The sequence below is a fragment of the Procambarus clarkii genome, chromosome 38 (assembly GCF_040958095.1).
Source record: "Procambarus clarkii isolate CNS0578487 chromosome 38, FALCON_Pclarkii_2.0, whole genome shotgun sequence".
Lineage (NCBI taxonomy): Eukaryota > Metazoa > Arthropoda > Malacostraca > Decapoda > Cambaridae > Procambarus > Procambarus clarkii.
This window is the reverse complement of record NC_091187.1, coordinates 25502134-25526857: the sequence shown is the minus strand read 5'-3', so window position 1 is coordinate 25526857 and position 24724 is coordinate 25502134. Positions and strand designations below refer to the sequence as shown.

General features: G+C 42.9%; 1 protein-coding gene across 4 annotated transcripts in view; it reads right to left on the bottom strand.

The window, feature by feature from the left end:
- LOC123771973 (basement membrane proteoglycan-like) overlaps nucleotides 1-24724 on the bottom strand; it is a 206229-nt gene that overhangs the window by 71104 nt on the left and 110401 nt on the right. For all 4 annotated transcript variants that reach the window (XM_045764831.2, XM_069337892.1, XM_069337894.1 and 1 more), the window contains exons 2-4: nucleotides 9399-9708; nucleotides 4883-5030; nucleotides 3061-3163 (exon numbers count right to left, since the gene is read on the bottom strand). In XM_045764831.2, coding sequence (XP_045620787.2) covers nucleotides 3061-3163; nucleotides 4883-5030; nucleotides 9399-9708 — 561 coding nt within the window. The remainder of the gene's footprint in view (nucleotides 1-3060; nucleotides 3164-4882; nucleotides 5031-9398; nucleotides 9709-24724) is intronic.

Below are 24724 nucleotides of genomic sequence, written 5' to 3'. Positions count from 1 at the left end.
GAATAAGATTACAACTTAAGGTGTGGCAGCTGTGCAAAATGAAAATTTTGCACAGTGGTAATACCTTTAATAGTCGTGAAAACTCTCCCCTGCAGTGTTGCCAACAATGCAACAATAGAGAGAACTCATCATTTCAAGATCCTTCTGGAGGTGGATGCTGCAAAAGATGCTGTCTTTCATAAACCTGTCATAAACCAAGGAGGTTTATGACATGAATGTGTTGGACTGTTTACCCTCTTGTATACAATGTCAATGTCTACAGCATACAATACACTGCATACAAAAAGTGAATGAATTGGTTGCATCTTATAGTGCACTTGACCACTTGTCAAAGAAAACCTCAGTCTTTCATGGTAAAGGAATCTGAACCCACGTCAAATGGAACTCATTTACTGAGGGTTTTGTGTTGATGAACAGGGGCGACGTCAGGAGAAACAGCACAGTTTATGGATAACAGCTGATGACTTTTCCTTTGGCAATGATCGAAAGGGTCCACGTATTGGAAAATTTGTAAATTCTATTGTTTCACAGAATTCACGTCACAAACTGTTCATGCGACGTTCATTTACTCCATAAAGAACGCCAACATATTCCTGTGAGAAATGAAGGAAAGTCCTCGTCGGCTTCTGGCTGCCTCTGATGCTGGTCAACATCCATAAGCACATCACAATGTGCTGTTTGTATGTTCCGGACTCGACGTAACTTTGTGAACAGCGTCGCAGGAAGAGTACTGACCTTGCCAGGATGTGTGAGCGATATTACCAGATATTAGACCGGGCAGCAGAAGCAAACTCCAGCAATGTGTTGCAAGATGTTGGTCTCATAACTAATCACGATAACAGTCATGTCATCGATCGTGGTAAGCTATGAAGAGAGCAGGAACAGTGTTTAAAGAAAGTCAGAGAGAAGAGCAGGAGAACTTCAAGTCCGTGGGGTCGCTTTACTTTGACGGGTGCTAGGATACAACACACTGTTTTGCAAGGACCAAATGGAAACCATATAAATCAGTGCACCTTGAATAGACTCTACTGTAGTTGAGGAGCCAAGTGAATATTGCTTAAATCATTTTTCTCCTTGCTTAAATCATTTTTCTCCTAATGACAGTCAAAGCAGAACTAGCGCACAAGAGCTGTTTAATTCCTTGAAGTGCACTGAGTTACACAATAAGCTTGACGGTACTGTGTGCATGATTGGCAAGTACAATGGATGCATCTTAGAAGAGTTAAGTATGTAAGCCACTCAGTGACACGTAACAACGATCTTCCATTGTGTTATGATTTTGTGACTTATGGTAGAACCATAAATACTCACGATTCATTCACAAAACCTATTGAGAGAGGTTTGAGTGAAGATGTGTCAAATTAGTGAGATATTAGCAGTCCCCGTGGCGAAGTGGTAACACACTTCCCTGGCATTTCGCGAGCACTTTGGCCTGGGTTCGTATCCTGGCCTTGCAGGATTTACTAGGTACCATTCCTTAACTGTAGCCTCTGTTCACCCAGTAGTGAAGGGGTACCTGGTTGTTAAACGGTTTGCCGGGTCGTATTTCGGGGAACATTAGGCTTAGGGACTTGCCCGAAACTCTATGTGTGCTAGTGGCTGTACAAGAATGTAAGAACTCTTGTATATATATATAAAAAAAAAAATTAGTCGGCTTCTCAATTCAGGCAAGTATCAATTCCCATTTTCCAGGGTTGCCACAGTCTGCTGTTGATGACCTGTACTATACCTACACAATATGTCTGGCAGTTGTTTTGGGATCAGTCGACAGTGATCTGCAATATCTGGAGGTTGGTCCTAGTGCGCGTTCACAGTGGTTAACCCCAGGCTGGGGAATCCTTCCATTCAATGTGTCATACCATCAAACTTGGAGTCTCTTATGCCATTCTATCTTCCAGTGTATTTCCCAACTTAGATTGAAATTAAATCATGCAGCCAGTTAACTTGAGGATTGACACTTTTTCAACATGATTCTAGGAATTACTTGGTTGTCAAAAAAGGTTTTGCGAGAAAACAGCCTTGAGAGTAGTGCATCAAAAGGCATTTTTTGAATACCCAGAAAATGTCTTGGTTGCAATGATTAAGAACAACGATGAAGAAATACGAACGTTGGTTGTAAAAATAGTGTTTTGAATATGAAGAAAGTTTTCATAATTTAAAATCCCACATGGAAATTTTAAAGGTGAATTTGTTGACGGCGGCGACGAGGAAACATTCATTCCCGGTGATGCCATCAACCGCCATTATCCCTGACAACAAAATGTTACCGTAACCTGGTCGATTTAAATCCATGTCAGCCCTGTTAAATCCAACAGCCCTAGACATTCGGCATTCGATGTAGAACAATGCCGAATGAAACCCTTACAGGTCAATCATCCGTGTCACAATGAGTCGGTTGAGAGACATGTTAGGTTGGTGCCTGAGGCGTCGGCTCAAGTGTCAAATACTGAGAGACATGTTAAAGTGGTGCCTGAGGCATCGGCACAAGTGTCAAATCACTAAGGGGGTAAAAATGTATTTTAGGTATTACAGAAGTTAGTTAACACTTACATGTTAACCTTTACCTTAGTGAGATATTAGAGCGTACACAATTACATGTTAACCATTACGTTAGCGAGATGTTACACCGTACACACTTTCATGGTAACCTTTATCTTAGCGAGATATTAGAGCGTACGCACTCATTAACCTTTACATCCACCTACCACCACCAGCATCGCTACCTACCATCATTAAGCCCATTGCAGAAGTGTGAGTCTATGTGTTTTACAAGTATAGTTTTTTAGTCTATGGCCTAAAATATCCATTAAAATCTATGGGCAATGAAATTCTTGGGAAAATCTGCAGACTACCAAGCCTTTGAAACTCTACGACCTATGAGGCCTCTGTGAAAGTCTATGACATAAATACTCCATTACAGTCTATTGGAATGTGAAATTTTCTATTAAAATCTATGGTCCTGTGATCTCACCATGAAATATACATGAATTTCACACCATATTTCAGACCCCAAATCCACAAAAAAAGGACTGGTGCAGATAAGGGTCTGGTCGCACTCACCGTGCAGTTGGAGTGCTCGTCTGACTTGTCAAGGCAGTTTACGAGGCCATCACAGTAAGTCTCCCGCGAGATACACTCCCCAGACCCACACTGCCACTCGACCCTGAAAACAAAGCAATGATTTAGCTTAAGGGGCCAAGAATTCAAACAATTTTCGAATTTAATGAAAATTAATTGAAAATGTTATACAACTCTCCAATTATTTGGCAACATCGTCGTAAAAATTTCATCCCAATATGTTAAGAAATGTATTTGATATCAATAGATTTGTGGAATTTGATATCAATAGATTTGTGGATTTGTGAAAATTAGATTTGTGGAATTTTCCCAGAGATTAACTGGATATCATTGCCACATCTCTAACATTAAAATCACTAGCTAATAATTAGTGAATTCTTCTTAAAACATCAGTCTCTGGACTGTGAACATCATAAAAATATTTTCCTGGAAAGAACTTAATTATCCAGTACTAAAACAAATTAAATATAAACCCTCTTTCCACTTCTTGATAAAACACATATGGAGAAAACACTCAATGCGGGAGGGAGAGAAGCGGTAGCCATATTTCAACCCGGACTGGTAAAGGTGTCGTGTTGACCTCTTGAGTCGATTTGTTTTTTTTTTTTGTTTTTTTGAGATATATACAAGAGTTGTTACATTCTTGTACAGCCACTAGTACGCGTAGCGTTTCGGGCAGGTCCCTGGAATACGATCCCTGCCGCGAAGAATCGTTTTTTCATCCAAGTACACATTTTACTGTTGCGTTAAAGAGGCTACAGTTAAGGAATTGCGCCCAGTAAATCCTCCCCGGCCAGGATACGAACCCATGACATAGCGCTCGCGGAACGCCAGGCGAGTGTCTTACCACTACACCACGGAGACACAATTTTTGTTCTGTCCAACTCCGTGAGTATAACCTCTGCAGGTTATACTCACGGAGTTGGACAGAACAAATCGACACCATCGTATCCAGCGAAGGCATTGTATCCATACAGTATTCATAATATGTTATAACTCTTACTTATTATGTAATATGTTGATTACGGTTATGCTGCATGAACAAAAGGGTGAGCAATAATCTTTTCATTTCAGAATATTATTACATACATGAATGAAAAATTTATGTCTAACAAAGTTTACGGTGCAAACTCGTTGGCAGCTAAAATGAGACGTGAAGTTACTAATGTGGCGTCACTCATAGGAGATCACGTGACCGACCTTGTCCCATCCTGCACAAATGATGCCATGAGCACGAGACCCGAGTTTGGCTAGCTACTCACGTGTTCTACACCGATACCTGATTGTTGAAATCTTCTAGTCGTATAAAGCTTTAAATAAATTGACTAATCCTTGTAGTCTAACATCTATTAACAACTTAGTAGTGAATTTCTACCAATCGATATTTTCGATTGATAGGCTATATAATTAATAATATCCCTAACTTGTGTAGAAAGCTACTTGTGAGAAAATTAAACATTCAGTCCCCTTTAATCTCATACAGTACACTTTAGTTCATACAGTCTGCTATCGAAATAAATAAATTAACATAAATAATAAATAATCAAATAAATTAATTATATTTAAATTAAAAATAAATAAATTAATACTTGTAATTGAAATAAATTAATATTGTAATTAAAACAACTAATATTTGTAATTAAAATAAATAAATTAATACTGTAATTAAAATAAATAAATTAATACTCTAATTAAAATAAATAATAAAATTTCACGAGTCAATTTCCCCACAAGTACTATACAGTGAATCAGCTGTAGCTACAGTAGAGTTCCCTGGAGAAAGTGGCATGGTAAGACAGTTTACCCTGAGCAAGTGTTGTGATCGCAGGTGTTGTTGGTGATGTGGCCGCCGAGGCTGTTTAGAGAGGCTTCAAGAGTGGTCAAGGCAGCGGTGGTCCCTCTGGCGCTCTTCATCACTATGTCATACATTGACGCCTCCTTCCTCGCCACCTCTGTTGAAGTCGCCCCGAGTAAGGCTTCTTTATTTCAGGAATATTATAATTGCGTCATGAAACTGTCAAGAATAAAACTGGTGTGAATACCTTGTCCTCTCAAGTGGTGTTATTCGGACTAGTACAACTACAGCGTCTTCCTTTCCTACGCGTACACTCTCTGTACCATGCTGTAACTACAGTATTAAACTGCATCTTCCTTGTATCACAATCATGAAGTTTTTTTTTTTTTTTTTTTTTACATGCAAGCATGCAAGGGAAAAACAATAAATACAATAAAACAATAAATGAAACAGTACACAACAAACAAAAAACCGCCGGCCAGAAGGACCGACAGCCCAGCACAACAATTAACAAAACCGGAGAAGGTAACAATAGAGGCATGAGATACACACATCAAGACAAAACAGTAAATAATGTACAAACAGGCAAGCACGGCAAAGAAAACAATAAAATATAGTAACATTATAAAGCATTTAGCAAGAAAAAACAAAACAAGACAATCACACCGACCGGAAGGACCGACAACAACGCACAGCATTATGAACAACATGTAAATACACAAAAAATCACAATATATAACAAACAAACACAACACTTTAAGCACGAATATAACACATAGGGCAAAGAAATAACACAATAAATGAATACACGAAGAAAAACTCACACAAAACTACCTGCTACGCCCCAAAAAAAGGGGGAGGCACGGGCACAAACTACACAAGGGCAAACAAGCAGCCATAAGGGCACACAGGACAAGAGGAAACACAGAAATCAGGAAATCAGGAGATATACTTGTCCGGAAATAAACTCCTAGGGAACCGGACATGAAACACCTCCCAGTGCAACCACCGCTAAGGGTCGAGACCATCCACCGGGGACGCCATCTCATCCAGAACCCCGGCAACAAATATCCGCAAACAGGGGATCCAAATGGTATTACGCCGGAGGAGAGTGATTGGCACACGCTCCCACACGAAGACAGGCTCGTCACTAAAGTTCTGCGGCTCCTCGTACAATGGTAACGTAGCAATCCTCTTCCAGTGACTCTGCGGCAACGCAGACTCCGGCAACACGTCCCCCAGGTGCCCAATGCACATCCTCTGAGCACAGACCTGCACAGAGGGCACCACCACAGGGGCATCAGCAGCTACGGGCACACCGTCGGAAGACAGCTGGGAATCCGATCGGCGTGGATCCTTTCGCAAAGTCACCACCAGGCCACGCCCAGCACCAGCATCCCCACCATCCCTGCCAGCGGAAGCCACCACCCCCCCACCGCGGAGAGCCCTCCGGTGGAGGAGCAGAAGGCGCACGTAAGACACAGCCTCCGTCACCAGCAGGCACATGGACCTCCACCTCCACTAACCGTGGAGCCAACTGCACATTCGGACCCACACCATCCACATCCGAGGATCCACAGTCACTAAAATCCCCAACATCGGCCCAGGCGGACGACGAACGCCTGGAATGTTTGGGCTCTGGCCGAATATCGTCAGAGCCGGAAGCAGACCCAGAATCACGGGCACCACCAGCCGGACGAACCGACGCCCGACGCAGAACGGCAGCAGCCTCTACCACAGGGGGAACCGGACCACACACAGTAGGAGGCTCCGCAGCCACCCCAGCACCCAGCACAGGAGGGACCCGATGGGAGGACGCAGGGCCAGGTTCCACAGCCGAAGACGAGGAAGCAGACGGCGACGCTCCACAGGGATCACCAGGAAGGTCCACGGGAACGGCAGGGCCAGAGACATGGTCAAGAGGAACATCCGACGGCACCGCAACACCCAGAGGAGGGTCTGCGACAACCGGGGGAACGTCGGGTGACGCTGGGGGAGCCTCAGCAGCGAACGGGACGCTCACCTCCTCACCCCCGGAGTCCTCCTCCAGAGGGAGTGGCGGGAAATCCTCCTCGCGGAACAAGTTCACAGGAGTGACCGGATCAGCAGTACACCCGGCAGCCTGATGCCCCAACAATCCACACCGGAAGCAAGTGCGGGGTTGCCGGGCATAAAACACCCGCATGTAGTACCCCAACTGCCGGATAGAGGATAGAATGTTCGACCTCAGCAGCATCCCGAGGGTCCGAATGTTGGTCTTCACACCGGAATATGTGCCAGACGATAGCGAGTTCATCCGCACACTGACGACGGAGCCGTACCCCTGGAAGAATCGCCGCAGGAGATCCTCAGGAAACTCCATGGGGGCGCCATGTACACTGACATAAGTTATAGCTCCACTACGGTCCGAAATAGTCACAGACCTTGCGCCGACCTGCAGCTGCAAAGTACGTCCCTCGTACTTCCGGAGAAACACACGGTACACCGCCTCCCCCACAAACTTAATGACGACACGGCGAGCAGTTACCAGCTCTACACCATACACATCCAGTAACGGGACGTGAAGCATGTCACTCAAATCCACCAACGGGTAACCGGCACGGCAAGTAAACTCCAATCCTATGGAGTTTCAACCTGTCCTCTTAAAAAGAACGTCGCTTTTGGCCGTTTGCCAGTATGGCCGAATTTGGACGTAATTTGAAAATGAAAAAAAAAATGAAAATAAATTTGGGATTTTTTTTTCAACAACAGTAAGTTAAGGGTCCTCTGATAGGTTAGGTGGGCAGGAAATTCTTATAAAGTTTCAAAACGTTATGAAAAACGTTAATTTAAAGTGTCTTCTTATAACCTCTGCGCGAACGCCAGACGACTCAAATAGAAAACGGAACAGAACGTCACTTTTGTGAGTCGATTTCATTTCAAATTACGTCCAAATTTGGCCATAGTGCGCATACGAGCCAAAAGTGACGTTATTTTTAAGAGGACGGGTTGGGAGTTTAGCCACACGACAGCCGGAATAGGGCAGCCCATCATAAACACCACCACCAGGAACAGCAGGGAGGGTAGAGACACCCACACCCCCTGCTGGCGAAAACAGCAACCACCCCAAAACTGCCGGAGCGGGCAAACGACACGTCCAAACCGCTCGGCAGCCCCGGTGGAACTCACAATCATGAAGTCGACGACCCTCATGCTACATGATTACCCATTATTGTTACCTCAGGTTTATAGCTAGACTCCAGTTTTTATTATACCTTTCACAACTGCATTAGACAGACTATGAAGTTTATTTGGTGCAACTGTGTTCGTGCAGTCCATAATACACTAAACCTTCCGATTGTCCATATGCTAATCCTTCTGTCCATCTATAATATGCTAATCCTTCTGTTCATCTATTATATGCTAATCCTTCCGTCCGTCCATAATATGCTAATCCTTCTGTTGGTCCATATGCTAATCCTTCCGTCTGTCCATATTATAAAAATCCTTCTATCCATTCATAATATGCTAATCCTGTTCTGATTGTTTTCCTTAATAGATGTTTATATAACTCTGGGCATCACGCACGAAATAAATACCTCTTTGAGATCCCCAAAGTCAAACTAAATCTGTGTAAACACTTCATGCAAATAAAGGAACTCAGTCTATGGAACTCACTTCCTAATGAATTACAAAATTGTCCAACCTATACTTTATTCAAAAGTAAAACGAAAAAGTACGTAATTCCATCCTCATAGTTTCTTACTTTGTGCTTCAAACTCACCCTATTTAGCATTTAAGACATTTAACTTCATGAATATAGTTTATTCTATCAATTTGTAATGTCGAACTCAAATTATGTTACCCTCATTTGTTAACTTAAAGAGCTGCGGGAAACGCTGTGCGTGTTAATGGCTTTGCAAGAATGTTCCACTCAAACCCACGAGTTATGTACTTTCTCAACCCAATGTAGCTTCTAATATATAAACAAATAAATAAATAAGTAAATAACTGTAACTGTGGCCACTTCTGGAAGATGTGTTGGTAGTTAAGCAAATATTAGAGCTTAGTGTATCAGTCTGCATCACCTACAGCATGAGGACTCACAGCTATGAAGATACATCACCTGTGTGTGTGTGTGTGTGTACTCACCTAGTTGTGTTTGCGGGGGTTGAGCTCTGGCTCTTTGGTCCCGCCTCTCAACCGTGTGTGTGTGTGTGTGTGTGTGTGTGTGTGTGTGTGTGTGTGTGTGTGTGTGTGTGTGTGTGTGTGTGTGTGTGTGTGTGTGTGTGTGTGTGTGTGTGTGTGTGTGTAAACTCCAACCAACAGTGAGGCATTGTTCCCTTGATCAGATTATCTACGATCGTTAGACTGTTGACGTTGACACCTGAGATGTTCACCATCTCCGACATGAGGTAGCCGGCCTACAATACCACTGGCTACACTAGGCGAGTACTGGCGCTGATAGTGGACTGTTCTATGCTTTGACCTGTTACCCAGACTAGTTTATTCCGTAGAGCACAGACATATAATATGTTAGTCTTACCTTGACTACAGTTTTCACGTCGTCTGTCTTCCATTAATGAAGTAAGATTGCGGGTCATCTTGGCAAGGATATCCAGGTTCTGCTGCACCACTTTGCTTATATCGCCAAGGAAGTGTACGTTATCCCCCGGCGCCACCATTTGCTGCAGCTTTGGGCTGCCCTGGCCACCCTCCACCGCCAGTTTCTGCCGGAGGTGTGGGCTGCCCTGGCCACCCCCCACCGCCAGTTTCTGCCGGAGGTGTGGGCTGCCCTGGCCACCCCCCACCGCCACCACTAGCAGGATGAATACACACAGCATCGGCCTTTGACACTGCAAACAAGGAAATCATACTAGAACAGCTTCCTGAGCTAGAAATACCAAGAAAACTACTGATATTTATAAAGGGTCTAATCGAACATCATATGTTTTGTGCAATGGTATTAAAAGCACAGAGAGTAAACAGTTTGAACTGGGAACTCCACAAGGAGAGGTCCTCAGCCTCTAGCTGTTCAACGTTCTTATGCATAAACTTATTAAAGATCTTCCAACTACTAATGAAGACACGATTATTTGTTATGCTGATGATTATATATATATATATATATATATATATATATATATATATATATATATATATATATATATATATATATATATATATATATATATATATATATATGTCGTACCTAGTAGCCAGAACGCACTTCTCAGCCTACTATGCAAGGCCCGATTTGCCTAATAAGCCAAGTTTTCCTGAATTATATATTTTTTTCTAATTTTTTTCTTATGTAATGATAAAGCTACCCATTTTTTTATGTATGAGGTCAATTTTTTTTTATTGGAGTTAAAATTAACGTAGATATATGACCGAACCTAACCAACCCTACCTAACCTAACCTAACCTATCTTTATAGGTTAGGTTAGGTTAGTTACCCGAAAAAGTTAGGTTAGGTTAGGTTAGGTAGGTTAGGTAGTCGAAAAACAATTAATTCATGAAAACTTGGCCTATTAGGCAAATTGGGCCTTGCATAGTAGGCTGAGAAGTGCGTTCTGGCTACTAGGTACGACATATATATATATATATATATATATATATATATATATATATATATATATATATATATATATATATATATATATATATATATATATGTCGTACCTAGTAGCCAGAACGCACTTCTCAGCCTACTATGCAAGGCCCAATTTGCCTAATAGGCCAAGTTTTCATGAATTAATTGTTTTTCGACTACCTAACCTACCTAACCTAACCTAACCTAACTTTTTCGGCTACCTAACCTAACCTAACCTATAAAGATAGGTTTGGTTAGGTTAGGTAGGGTTGGTTAGGTTCGGTCATATATCTACGTTAATTTTAACTCCAATAAAATAATATTGACCTCATACGTAATGGAATGGGCAGCTTTATCATTTCATAAGAAAAAAATGATAACAAATATAATAATTCAGAAAAACTTGGCTTATTAGGCAAATCGGGCCTTGCATAGTAGGCTGAGAAGTGCGTTCTGGCTACTAGGTACGACATATATATATATATATATATATATATATATATATATATATATATATATATATATATATATATATATATATATATATATATATATATATATATATATATATATATATATATATGTCGTACCTAATAGCCAGAACGCACTTCTCAGCTAACTATACATGGCCCGATTTGCCTAATAAGCCAAGTTTTACTGAATTAATATATTTTCTCTAATTTTTTTCTTATGAAATGATAAAGCTACTCATTTCATTATGTATGAGTCAATTTTTTTTTATTGGAGTTAAAATTAACGTAGATATATGACCGAACCTAACCAACCCTACCTAACCTAACCTAACCTATCTCTATAGATTAGGTTAGGTTAGGTAGCCAAAAAAGTTAGCTTAGGTTAGGTTAGGTAGGTTAGGTAGTCGAAAAAGCCGAAAAAATATATAAAATAGTGGAAATGTTCGTATGTTCAAAATCGCTAATCTCCGAAAGTTTTTCACCGATTGCTTAGAAATTTTCACACAACGTGCCATTCGCCTCCGAGCAGGTTTTTATGTACATACTATATAGATGTCACGTGTGTGACGGTAAATAAATGTTTTTTTCTGAAAAACTGTGTTTTTCATGTGAGGGGAATCTTCGAAACCTCTTTACCAATTGCTTTGAATTTTTGACACAGCGTTGCATTCGAATAGGCGCATCTTTTTATGTATCTTCTATATACATGCCTCACCTGTGACAGGAAAAAAACATGCTTTTTTTGAAAAACAATGTCATCAGTTGGATGTAAGAGCAACACACACTGTAATCTTCAAAAGTTCTTCACCAATTGCTTTGAAATTTTGACACAACGTTGCATTCAAACAGGCGCGTCTTTTTATATATCTACTATATAGATGCCACCCATGTGACAGGTATAAACATGCGTTTTTGAAAAACAGCGCCATCTGTTACACATAATGGCAACATGCACTATATACTAAGTATGTCACGAATTTAATTTCAATGTTTCCGATTGCATTGATAAATTTTATTTTCGTAGATTTCTATTTATTTTATATTTCGTGAATTGTTTTGTGTGACATTGTGTTGGAATTGAGCTGAGTTGTTTACCATACCATTCATTTCGTAAGTATACTTATAGATGTCACACCTGTGACAGGTAACACTAAACTTTTCTTGAAAAACAGCGCCATCTGTTGCATGTAAGAGCAACACATGCTGTACTAAATATGTTACAATTCACTTCAATGTTTCTGATTGCATTGATAAATTAAATTTTCATAGATTTTGATTTATTTTCATTTTGATTTAATTATTATGTGTGAATGGCATTGGAATTGAGCTGTGTTGTTTATAATACTGTTCGTTTCGTGAGAATAGTTTATTTTTATATTTTTTCATACTTTCATTTCATTTTTTACTGTTTTTCTTATATTTCAGATGTGGGAACATCAGATCAACTAGGTGTTCCCAATTTTCTGATGGGAACATCAGACCATATAGGAAGGCATAGGACGAGGGAGTGGGGAATAGTGGGGATGAAGAGGGGACGGAAGTTAGAGATGGTGGGGAGGACGAGGGGACAAGGGAGGGGGGAAATGGTGGGGAAGGATGAGGGGACAGGAAAGTTTGAGATGGTGGGATCGAGGGGATGAGGGAATGGAGAATGGTGGGGAGGACAAAAAGATGGGAGTGGGGCATGGTGTGAAGGAAGAGGGGATAGTGGAGTGGGAAATGGTGGGGAGGACGAGGAGACAGTGGAGAGGGGAATGGTTGGGAGACCGAGGAGACGGGTGAGGGGAGAATAGTGGGGAGGACTGGGGGACAGGGAAGGTTGTGGAAGGTTTATATATATATATATATATATATATATATATATATATATATATATATATATATATATATATATATATATATATATTGTTACGGACCCGAGCCCAGCGTCCGAGCACGGAGCAGTGACGACCACGCCATCTGTGGGTCAGCTCCCGAAACCCCCTCCAAATGGACGGCGCCATCAAGTGAGGACAGGAAATACCAGCCACAAGGGCTAGTTTCCCGTCCTGATCAGCTCATAACACAGCCGCTGCTGACCTCTGGTGAGGTGGCGCTTAAACAGCAACGCCATCTATGGAGTGGATAGGTGGGCGTTTGGGTCTGAGCCGGTAAGTGACGTGCCCTAGAGTGTCCCTAGTACTGATGACGTGTCTGATTACAGAGTCGACCTGGGACTGCTGTAATGAATGTTGGATCAGTCTACCCAAGGCAGCCGTCTTGTCTCCAAGTATTTGCTGCAGCAGCTGTGAGTCACCCCCCAGATGAACACTGTGGTGTTAGCCTGTCTGTGACGTGGCAGCTGAGGGATTGTCGTACCCGGGACTGACTGGTGGAGACACTTAACCACTGGGGTGTTGTGGCAAGGAGAGTGGTCTGTGGGATCACACGAGGCTCCTGACTAGGGCTCGCTACCCTAGTATCGGTCGCGGAGTGGACTAACCAGCGTTGCTGATTGGAACCTGCCAGCTACCGGCTGGATGTGTGGTTGACGGCCTCCACGATGGTGCCCCCAGTGGAACTGTGATTTGGCTGGCCTGTGGCCAGGGTAGACTCAAGAGAATCGAAGGATTCGTCGTGAGGCCACAAGAGGTCCAAGAGCTAAGCATCGTCGAGCACCGTGGAACACTTCGCGTCTTCAGAGGAAGACCACGTTGTATATAATAGTGTTTAAACCTCCCCCGTGTGATTAATTTATATATTATTTATGGTGATGGTGACAATTATATTATTAAGTTTTTGCCTTTGTCTCCCTTCCCCTTTAATTTACTTGCGTTACGGATCACATCCCTTGAAAGCCACTACTAGCTTGGGGCCGGATACCCTACCTCTAACAACATCAGAGAAAGAACCCGGTTGCGACCCGAGAGGGCCGTAACATATATATATATATATATATGTCGTACCTAGTAGCCAGAACGCACTTCTCAGCCTACTATGCAAGGCCCGATTAGCCTAATAAGCCAAGTTTTCCTGAATTAATATATTTTCTCTAATTTTTTTCTTATGAAACGATAAAGCTACCCATTTAATTATGTATGAGGTCAATTTTTTTTATTGGAGTTAAAATTAACGTAGATATATGACCGAACTTAACCAACCCTACCTAACCTAACCTAACCTAACCTATCTCTATAGGTTAGGTTAGGTTAGGTAGCCGAAAAAGTTAGGTTAGGTTAGGTTAGGTAGGTTAGGTAGTCGAAAAACAATTAATTCATGAAAACTTGGCTTCTTAGGCAAATCGGGCCTTGCATAGTAGGCTGAGAAGTGCGTTCTGGCTACTAGGTACGACACACACACACACACACACACACATATATATATATATATATATATATATATATATATATATATATATATATATATATATTTATACAAAAGTTTGTGAGGGTACCACCTCTGGTGCCAATGTGGGGACCCATAGCCTCGGAGAAGAAAATAAAAAGTATTCACAGGAGACCTTGTGGTTTGTCACTGAACACTAATATTATCTTCTCCTACCACCCCCATTCTTTTGTATGTACACATATATATATTTGCTTTATTTGAACTTTGTTACAAAAAAGGAGTTACATATAGGTTACAAAGATGGTTATCATAGGTTGTCGAGCTCCTCCAGCTCCTCAGATGGTGGGCAGGAACCCTGGATGCAGTGCGCATTTTCCCTCTGTATCGCCATGCTGAGGCGCTGGAAAAAAAAGCTGCCAGCTCTAGGGGTCCCTTGTTGTTTCAATGAGCCTAGAACCCAGTTCCTTCAAAAAACTGGTAGCACTTTTATCCCAGGTGCCGAGTGTCTCAGAAGCAATGGGGACAAAATTGTAGTGGTGATTCAGTTCTGTATACTTACAGGATTTGGCTGCTTCCCTGTGGGTGGCAGCGCCACCTGGTTGTGCAACACTGAGGTCAATGTAGGTGTTAGCCAGGGTTGATACACACGTGTAGTCCCATACCAACTGCTTGCCATTCTTCCAGGGGTTCATTGTGATACCATCCGGGCGACCAATAAGAGCATCAGAGTTACGGGGCGTTAGGTAACGGGGCTCTCTTTCAGCTGGGCATCCAGCTGTGGTGAGGCTTCTCTTGATGATGTCGTTAACTTCACTGTGCCTCGAGTGCTATCCCCCTGTGCTTTGGCAGAGTAGGCCATGGTGGCCGTACCTGTCAGCCACCACCTCGCCGCAAATGCACCTATATCTGGTGTGGATTGGGGCAGCAAGGCGGAGGGCCACAGCAATTCGGAGGGCGTGTGGTGTGAGACGCGTGCCAGTTGCCGACATTGGGGTTGCTAACAGGAAATCCCCTGCATGTGGGGCTGCTACTGTTGTGAGGCGAGCAATGTCGTGTTGTGTTGTTGCAGCACCCAGGAACTCTGCAGCAACTTGGTCTACAATGGGGCCATCCCAGCTGGATTGCTTGTGGGCTTTTGGGGATGGTGGTTGAGGTGATGGGCCTGCACGAGAGGCCCACTCTGTGGCACAGCGTGTAAAATTGGGATCATGTACACCTGCCAGCTGATGTAAGTGGGCAGGTAGAATTTCCTTCACAAGGTCGTCGGATGCTGATAAGGAGGACAGGAAGGCTGGAACAGCGATTTGCGTTGCTGTTCGAACTCCGAGGCCCCCAAGTCTTATGGGAAGAGAGGCTTGTTTCCACTGTAAGTCATCAAGAGAGAGGTTAAGGGCTTTTTCTAGCATTGATTTCAGTAACCGGTCATACTCACTTAGTTTTTGGCTACTGTAAGATGGTGAACACCTCAGAAAGTAGGTTAACCTGGGGAGGGACAGACATCTGGTGATGAAGTAGAGTGCATCATGAGCATCAATATCCTCAATCCTCCCATCCATCCTCTTAAGGTCGGCGATTTTCTTATCAAGGACCTCATCGATGGCTTTCAACCAAAGGGGAGCGCCTATGAGTGTGCTGTCTTCAGGTTTAGTTTTATGAATATTTGGCAGAAGACCCCTCTATTCTCTCTACAATGCCCTGGTTGGAACATATTATTTCACATTTAGAAGGGTTCAGGGTGAGGCCTAAAACTGCACCTTGCTCCTGGATTTTTCTGATGTCCTCCAGGAGGGAGTCTTGGGAACCAGCTAGGGTACCATCATCCAAGAACCAGAAGTTAAGCTCGCTGGACAGGACCTCTGTGACTTGTTTGATGACTAAGCAGAAAAGGAGAGGAGCAAGGGGGTCACCCTGTTGGACGCCTTCTCGCGAGTCAATTTCATGTTCGCCAAAAAGTAGCTTAAGATCCATACTGTAACATGAATGTACAAAAGGGTAGAGGGAAGGGAAATGACTATGAACCGCACGGAGTACAGCATCCCTCAGCATCAAATTGAAGGCATTTTTGAAATCTAGCTTGATAAGGGCCTTTTCGTCTGTGATGTTGGCGATAAAGGCTCGAGCTACATGGGCTGCCGCCTCACACCCTTGTGGAATGCCGAACCCGAGCTGTTTTGGCTTCAGCATGTTGGCCGCTGCATCACTAACTATTCTTGCAACTGCCTTTGCGACGAGACACCGGAGAGAATTGCCCACAGCTATTGGCCTGATCCCTCTATCCTTTTTCTTTAGAGCACAGACAGATGCTCTAAAAAAGATAGGTCTTATGGTCGCTGGTATGTTGCAGCTAGACATGTGTTGGTGAATCTGGTTAGTTCCACCAAGAGGTTCTTTGCAATGTCACCCAGTGCAGGGTTGAGCATTTGCTTGAGGTGGTTGGGTTTTAGTCCTGTGAACCCACCTGCTGATCCTGTTGGGAAGGACAAGGCTGCTTTATGGACCACAGATTCAGCCACCCAGAGAGGTTCTGCTCCGGTAGCCCCCACTTGTACAATGTCGTCCTCACGCGGAGCCCTTGGTGGGTGTTTCTCCCTTAGGGCTTGAGCTGTTGCGGCATCTCTGTCGGCAATTGAGTCCTCACTGGTTATGACTCTTATTGCACCAATAGTGTTTCCTTCTTCTATTTTCTTGGTGACTGATGTTCTGATTTTTGATGTCTCGGATATGGCACTGTTGCTCTTCCTGCCGTGGGTGTTTCTCGCGCGAGTGGGAAGGCGCACCTGGTTGTCCTCCCTGGGAAAATCATTTATAGCTTTGAGGACTGAGGCAGCTAAGGTCTTGTCTCTCCTTGCAAGGGTGGCTAGACATATGTTGCCAAACATTAGGAGGTTGTGCCATGCTTGGGTCGTTCCAGGAGAGTCGTTGACCTTTCTCAGGAGGGCAGATAATTTGGCTGCTGCATGGGGGAGGGCTGCTTTAAGGATGTGTTGCAAGGTTCTGGCTGATGTTGCTTTGATAGCTTCTAATAAATTTTCTGTGGGAAAGAAGATCTGGGAGGTGTTTTGCCTTACGGGCGGTGTGGGCTGTTGACTGGTGTTCTCCCTGGGAGGGCGCCCAGAACCTAAACACCTGGCTCCGTTGTGGTAATGAATGCGCACATTATCGTCCCTCGACCGGATATAGCATACCTTGTCACACGTCTGACATCTGCCTTGTCTACCCCTGCTTGATGGCTCATCTTGGCTTGGAGAAGCCTGGCTGTCTGTTGAGAGCTGCGACATGGGCGGGCGCTGGGCGGGCGCTGGGCGGGAGGGTGGACGGCGGGTGGAGACTGGAGGGTGGGCGGCGGTTGGAGGCTATGGGGGGATAGTCAGCTGGCCGTAGCACTTACTACTCAGATGAGTGGTAATATATATACCACCTCCATACAAAGTGTGGGTATACACCCATTACACAATATGTGGGTATACATTGGGTGGGTGGGTGGCGTAGACACACATGGGAGCCTCCCGGGTTCTATGGGCGGGTGGCAAGGTGGCCTCGTGGGTGGGGAGGCGACGTGGTGGGGTGGGGAAGGAGGGGGAGAGCAGGTACTTCCCGGCCTGGAGGCTGGGTGGGGTCGGGGGTCAGGGCGACACTAACACTGGTATATCACTACAGAATGATGAATGAATCACACACTTGTAATCTGACTCACTGCACATGTGATGTACTCACAATATGATAGATATGGTGCGCCAATTATCGCTGACAACGTAACTTGTTCAACAAAACTTTCAAAAAAGAAAAACACAAAACACTATTTGGCACAAACGTAACCCCCACCTCTCTCTCCTGACCACACAACACCCCTCACTCACCCCCCCCCCCACCTCCCCTCACTATGGGAGGCCTGCAGGGTCCATCCTGGCACCTCACTCCAGCCTCCATGACTCCACACCGCCAACCCACCTGTTTTGATAAGTTTTCACATAGATGGTACACAGTAGGCACTTCCGGCCACTCCCACGTCTGCTTGGTGTATTCACGGTGAATATGGTTGAGTCTTGGTATGGTGAGGCCAAGATGTCTCAGGGTAATGGCTGAGATGGCAGCAGCTCCTCCGCCACACATCCGTCCCCTAGGCCTCTCTCTCATATATATATATATATATATATATATATATATATATATATATATATATATATATATATATATATATATATATGTCGTACCTAGTAGCCAGAACGCACTTCTCGGCCTACTTTGCAAGGCCCGATTTGCCTAATAAGCCAAGTTTTCATGAATTAATTGTTTTTCGACTACCTAACCTACCTAACCTAACCTAACTTAACTTTTTCGGCTACCTAACCTAACCTAACCTATAAAGATAGGTTAGGTTAGGTTAGGTTAGGTAGGGTTGGTTAGGTTCGGTCATATATCTACGTTAATTTTAACTCCAATAAAAAAAATTTACCTCATACATAATGAAATGGGTAGATTTATCATTTCATAAGAAAACAATTTGAGAAAATATATTAATTCAGGAAAACTTGGCTTATTAGGCAAATCGAGCCTTGTTTAGTAGGCCGAGAAGTGCATTCTGGCTACTAGGTACGACATATATATATATATATATATATATATATATATATATATATATATATATATATATATATATATATATATATATATATATATATATATATATATATATATATATATATATATATATATATATATTTTTTTTTTGTATCAACCCATGTATATCTTGTAACCATCATATGCATAATAAAGCACAAAAAATAAAAAAGGAAGGGGGTGGTAGGAGAAAAGCACACAGAAACTGTATTGGAGGGGATCTAAACATTCCCTCTAATGCGTTATGCGTGGTTTCCTCCGAGGCAATGGGTCCCCCTTCTTCCAGCTAGAGGTATATATATATATATATATATATATATATATATATATATATATATATATATATATATATATATATATATATATATATATATATATATATATATATATGAATATATATATGTATATATAAATATATATATATATATATATATATATATATATATATATATATATATACATATATATATATATATATATATATATATATATATATATATATATATATATATATATATATATATATATATATTAGTATATTTTGGTAGCAGTCTGTCCTGTAGACATATATTATTAAATATGACCGAAAAAGTAAGAATAATAATTCTAACACGAATTTTTTTAATATTTCTTATGTTTCTTTTCACTGTCGATGGTAATTGAAAAATCAATTCTCCAAAATTCATTTTTATTTCTAGTCTCACTCGACACTTGAACGCGTTTCGTAATAACTTATTACATTTTCAAAGACTTTAGTTTACACACACACAACTATAACCTGCAAACACTAAACAGAGTTTAAACAGCTTTCATTTTATACCTGCATTTGGGTGAGGTGATATGTTACAACAGTTTTGGATGAGGTGAAAACAAACTTTCAGCACAAGACTTTCAGGGTTCACCCCCTTCCACCCTGTGGTTGGGGTCGTACCACAGGTCTTAGCCCCTCAGTACCACGCGTCACTGCTCACCCTTGGGCTCCCCCAGTCAACTAAGGGCTAGTCTTATACACCCCTAGCGAGTGGGGAGATTCAGGCTTCTTATAACTCGCTTAAACCTGCCTGTCCTGACACTGGAACGCTTTCTTCTTTATCTGGTCTACTCAGGTCGCCAGCTGGGTGTTTATGCTCGTATCCCAGCAACACGTCAGTGGTCTTAATGGTTATCTTAATCAAGGATGCAATAACATGTGCAGTATAAGGTGTCACTTATGGTCTCATAAATATTTAATATATATAGCCCTAGAGAATGGAGGCTCACTTAAACTCCTCAGTTAGTTTAAGAGTTTACAGAAGAAAACATATATACATTTACAAATGGCATAAACAAATGTCTATGTTGAAATCATCCACTGGCGGCAGCATTTCTCGATGACACGTCTCTGGCAACATGGTCAGCTGACTGGATCCACTCCCCCGCGCGGGCACACACCTCGCGCCTCTGGCAGCTAGAGCTAACGGCTCTAGCTGTCAGAACGTTGTGATTTCCCACGCCTCTAGCAAAGCGATCAGCTGGACATTTCAGAGTGTGTTGGTGGCTCTTTGCACACCAACTACCCTTCCAGGATCACTAACATCCCGCCTTAAAATTCACACACACCAAATCATGCCTAAATGAGTTTTTGGCTCCTAGCCTAACGTCCTGTCACTTAGACAATAAAATGATGAGTGTAAATATTCACAACATATAAAATCCTCTAACTTGCCTAGCTCAAAAAGGGGTAAGGGAGGGACAATTATCTACCTTATTTCACTCCAACCATGAAGCTGACTTGTCCTCTGTTGAGGGATGTTGAAGTTCCTGATTCTGGTTTCTGGTCTCCTGATGAACAGTTCCCACACACACACAGGTTCCTCCGTCGCCTTCATGGTAACGCATCCTCGCCGTGCTCACATCCAACAGGTACTGCTTTCCTCCTCCTATTCTCTGGGGTACTGGAGACAGGTACCTCCGTCGTCGTCCTCCACACTCACTGGCACTGTCGACTCTTCACAGTCCAGCACAGCTTCCCCTCGCCTTAACTGCCAGTAGATTTGGGCCCAGCCCTTGCTTCTTGCTTGATGTGTAAGATGTGGTCCTCTAGTGGGCGTTCCAGACGTCACCAGCCCAACGTTCCTTCTGCTGCAGACTCTTGATATGGCTCTTGGCTCTTCAATCCGGTCCGTCCTTGCCTCCGGGCACTCCACGGAAGTTGGATGACTTCCCAGACTGTCTACAGAATCGAAGCGGAGCTTAAATCTACTAGTAAGGGCTCTCTAGGTCCGGAGCTCGCTCGAGCGCGTCTTCCCTCTTTGACGGCTCGTGATGTACTGTCTTCCCGTCCAGGTGCCAGCCGCCCCGCGCCCCTCCCTCATGACGTCACACCGCCCGAGGGCTCTCGTCATTGGTCACTTCCGGCACGTGACCTCACCTGGCCAATTAGGTGCCGGGAAGCGTCAGGACGTCTTGGCGGGAAACAGGATGGCTCGTCACCGTCCTGTGCTTCAAAAGCCGTAAGCCCCTTTCATTATCAAACCTAACTGGCCATTTTACAGCCAGCTTAATCACGCTCCACGCTTTCCCACACACGAAAATGTTCCCTGAACATCAGAGAACACTTAGACTATAGAGATATAACTCTTCTAAGCTGGGAAGGAAGAAATATAGGGCTGGGACACCGTCACAATAAATATATATATATATATATATATATATATATATATATATATATATATATATATATATATATATATATATATATATATATATATATATATATGTCGTACCTAGTAGCCAGAACGCACTTCTCGGCCTACTATGCAAGGCCCGATTTGCCTAATAAGCCAAGTTTTCATGAATTAATATATTTTCTCAAATTTTTTTCTTATGAAATGATAAAGCTACCCATTTCATTATGTATGAGGTCATTTTTGTTTTATTTGAGTTAAAATTAACGTAGACATATGACCGTACCTAACCAACCCTACCTAACCTAACCTAACCTATCTTTATAGGTTAGGTTAGGTTAGGTAGCCGAAAAAGTTAGGTTAGAATATGTTAGGTAGGTTAGGTAGCCGAAAAAACATTAATTCATGAAAACTTGGCTTATTAGGCAAATCGGGCCTTGCATAGTAGGCTGAGAAGTGCGTTATGGCTATTAGGTACGACATATATATATATATATAAATATATATATATATATATATATATATATATATATATATATATATATATATATATATATAACTGAAAACTCACACCCCAGAAGTGACTCGAACCCATACTCCCAGGAGCAACGCAGCTGGTATGTACAAGACGCCTTAATCCACTTGACCATCACGACCGGACATAATGAGGTGATAGCCGAGGCTATTTGAACCACCCCACCGCCGGCACTCGGATAGTAATCTTGGGCATAGCATTTTACCAAATCACCTCATTCTTTGGGGCACACGTGAGGAACACAAATGCGAACAAGCCTGAATGGTCCCCAGGACAATATGCAACTGAAAACTCACACCCCAGAAGTGACTCGAACCCATACTCCCAGGAGCAACGCAACTGGTATGTACAAGACGCCTTAATCCACTTGACCATCACGACCGGACATAATGAGGTGATAGCCGAGGCTATTTGAACCACCCCACCGTCAAGTGGATTAACGTCAAGTAGAGAGTAACGTCCACCGTCAAGTAGAGAGTATGATGTTCATTTTCGCCAGACACCTTACAAGCAGAACTTATTGCAGAAGGAGGAAAGAATCGAGGCAACTACAGAAGCACCATACTGTCCCCCGAGCTTAAGGCGGCAGCTAAAACCCTTCGTGAGAACAAGGAGATAGTTGTCAGGAGAGGTGACAAGTCGCCAATATATGTCATTCTTAAAAAAGACGAATATCTGGCGAAAATGAACATCATACTCTCTGACCAAACTAAGTTCCAAAGGGTAACGAAGGACACTACAGCCGAATTAAAAGCAAAGGTCAACAAACTGATCGAAACTGTGAACGCCAAGAAATCCGGACTCCACCTGCCAAAGATCATTGGGGAATATAAACCTGGATATGCGTATGGAAATGTCAAGACGCACAAGCCTGGAAACCCACTTCGGCCAATCATTAGCCAGATACCCACACCCACGTACAGACTGGCGAAGCGACTCAACGGCCTGCTGACTCCTTATGTTCCTTGCGCCTTCAGCCTGAAGTCTCCAAAGGAATTTGTGGACTTACTGCGGGGCACACGGGCCGCAGGGATAAGAGCCTCGTTGGACGTAGAATCGCTGTTTACCAACGTACCTGTGGACGAGACAATCGGAATGATAGCCGACAGAGTGTATCGTGATCCAGCCTGTACTCCTCTTGACATGCCAGAAAGTATTCTGAGGAAACTACTCCAAGCTTGTACTAAAGAGGCACCCTTCTTGAGCCCGGATGGGCACATGTAGAAGCAAGTAGATGGGGTCGCCATGGGTTCTCCCCTAGGTGTCCTGTTTGCAAACTTCTACATGGGTACCATCGAGCAAAAAGTCTTAGTCGACATGAACTTGAAACCGGCCATATACTGCAGGTATGTTGACGACATTTTTACACAGGTACCTGATGTCAGACATCTGCAGGAGCTGAAGGAGGCATTTGAGCAGAGTTCCGTGCTGCGTTTCACTTACGAGACGGAAAAGGATGGGAAGCTGCCTTTTCTAGATGTAACAGTCATGGAAAAGGGCGGAGGTTTCCACACTGCAGTCTACACTAAGGAAACAAACATAGGAATGTGCCTAAATGCCAACAGCGACTGCCCTGACAGGTACAAGAGGAGTGTTGTTAACGCATACGTCGACCGTGCTCTCAGCCACAGCTCAGAATGGAAACAAGTCGACGAAGAACTCTGTAGGGTAAGGCAGGTCCTAGTCAATAATGGCTTCTCCAATGGTTTCATCGAAGACATCATAAGAAGGAAAGTGAAAAGCCATGCAACCTCTGAAGAGACAACTAACACAACACCTATACCCCCTATTAGACTATTTTACAGGAACTTCTTTTCCACAGGTCATAAAACGGAGGAAAGGGTCCTGAAAGATATTGTTAATAGAAACGTTATCCCTACAGACAAAAATCAGAGGATACAACTGACGATTTACTATAAAACCAGAAAAACGGCCAGCCTACTCATGAGAAACTCTCCAGACACAAAACAGAACGCTTTAAAAGAGACTAACGTCGTCTATGCCTTCAAATGCCCACTTGGGGACTGTAAGCTCCAAAAAACCCAGTATATAGGCAAGACAACAACATCTCTTTCTAGGCGTTTAACGATGCATAAGCAACAGGGCTCCATTAAGGAACATATAATCTCTTCCCATAACCAAACCATCGCCAGAGAAATCCTAGTAAACAACACAGAAATCATCGATAGATACAGCGATAGCAGGCGGCTTGACGTTTGCGAGGCACTACACATCAAGAAGTCAACACCAGCAATCAACAGCCAATTATTGCACAACTATATTCTACCCACCTCAAGACTCCGCTCCAATATAGAAGCATCAAGAAATATGGACCAATAGGCTTTCTACAAACATTTCTATTCAATACCCATTGTTTCTGTTCTGTCTTGTGTTGATACTTTTAATACCCTATTAATATCCCCTCTTGTTCTGTCTTGTGTTAATGCCACATCACCCCTCCCACCTCACTCAAATGTAGATATAAAATCAGAGATACGTAAGTTCTAATCAGTTGTGTATTTGTGAAGTCTTTGAAAATGTAATAAGTTTTACGAAACGCGCCCGTGTCGCGTCAGACTAGAAATAAAAATGAATTTTGGAGAAGTGATTTTTGATTTACCTCCAACAGTGAAGCGTAATGTACGAAAGATTGAGAAA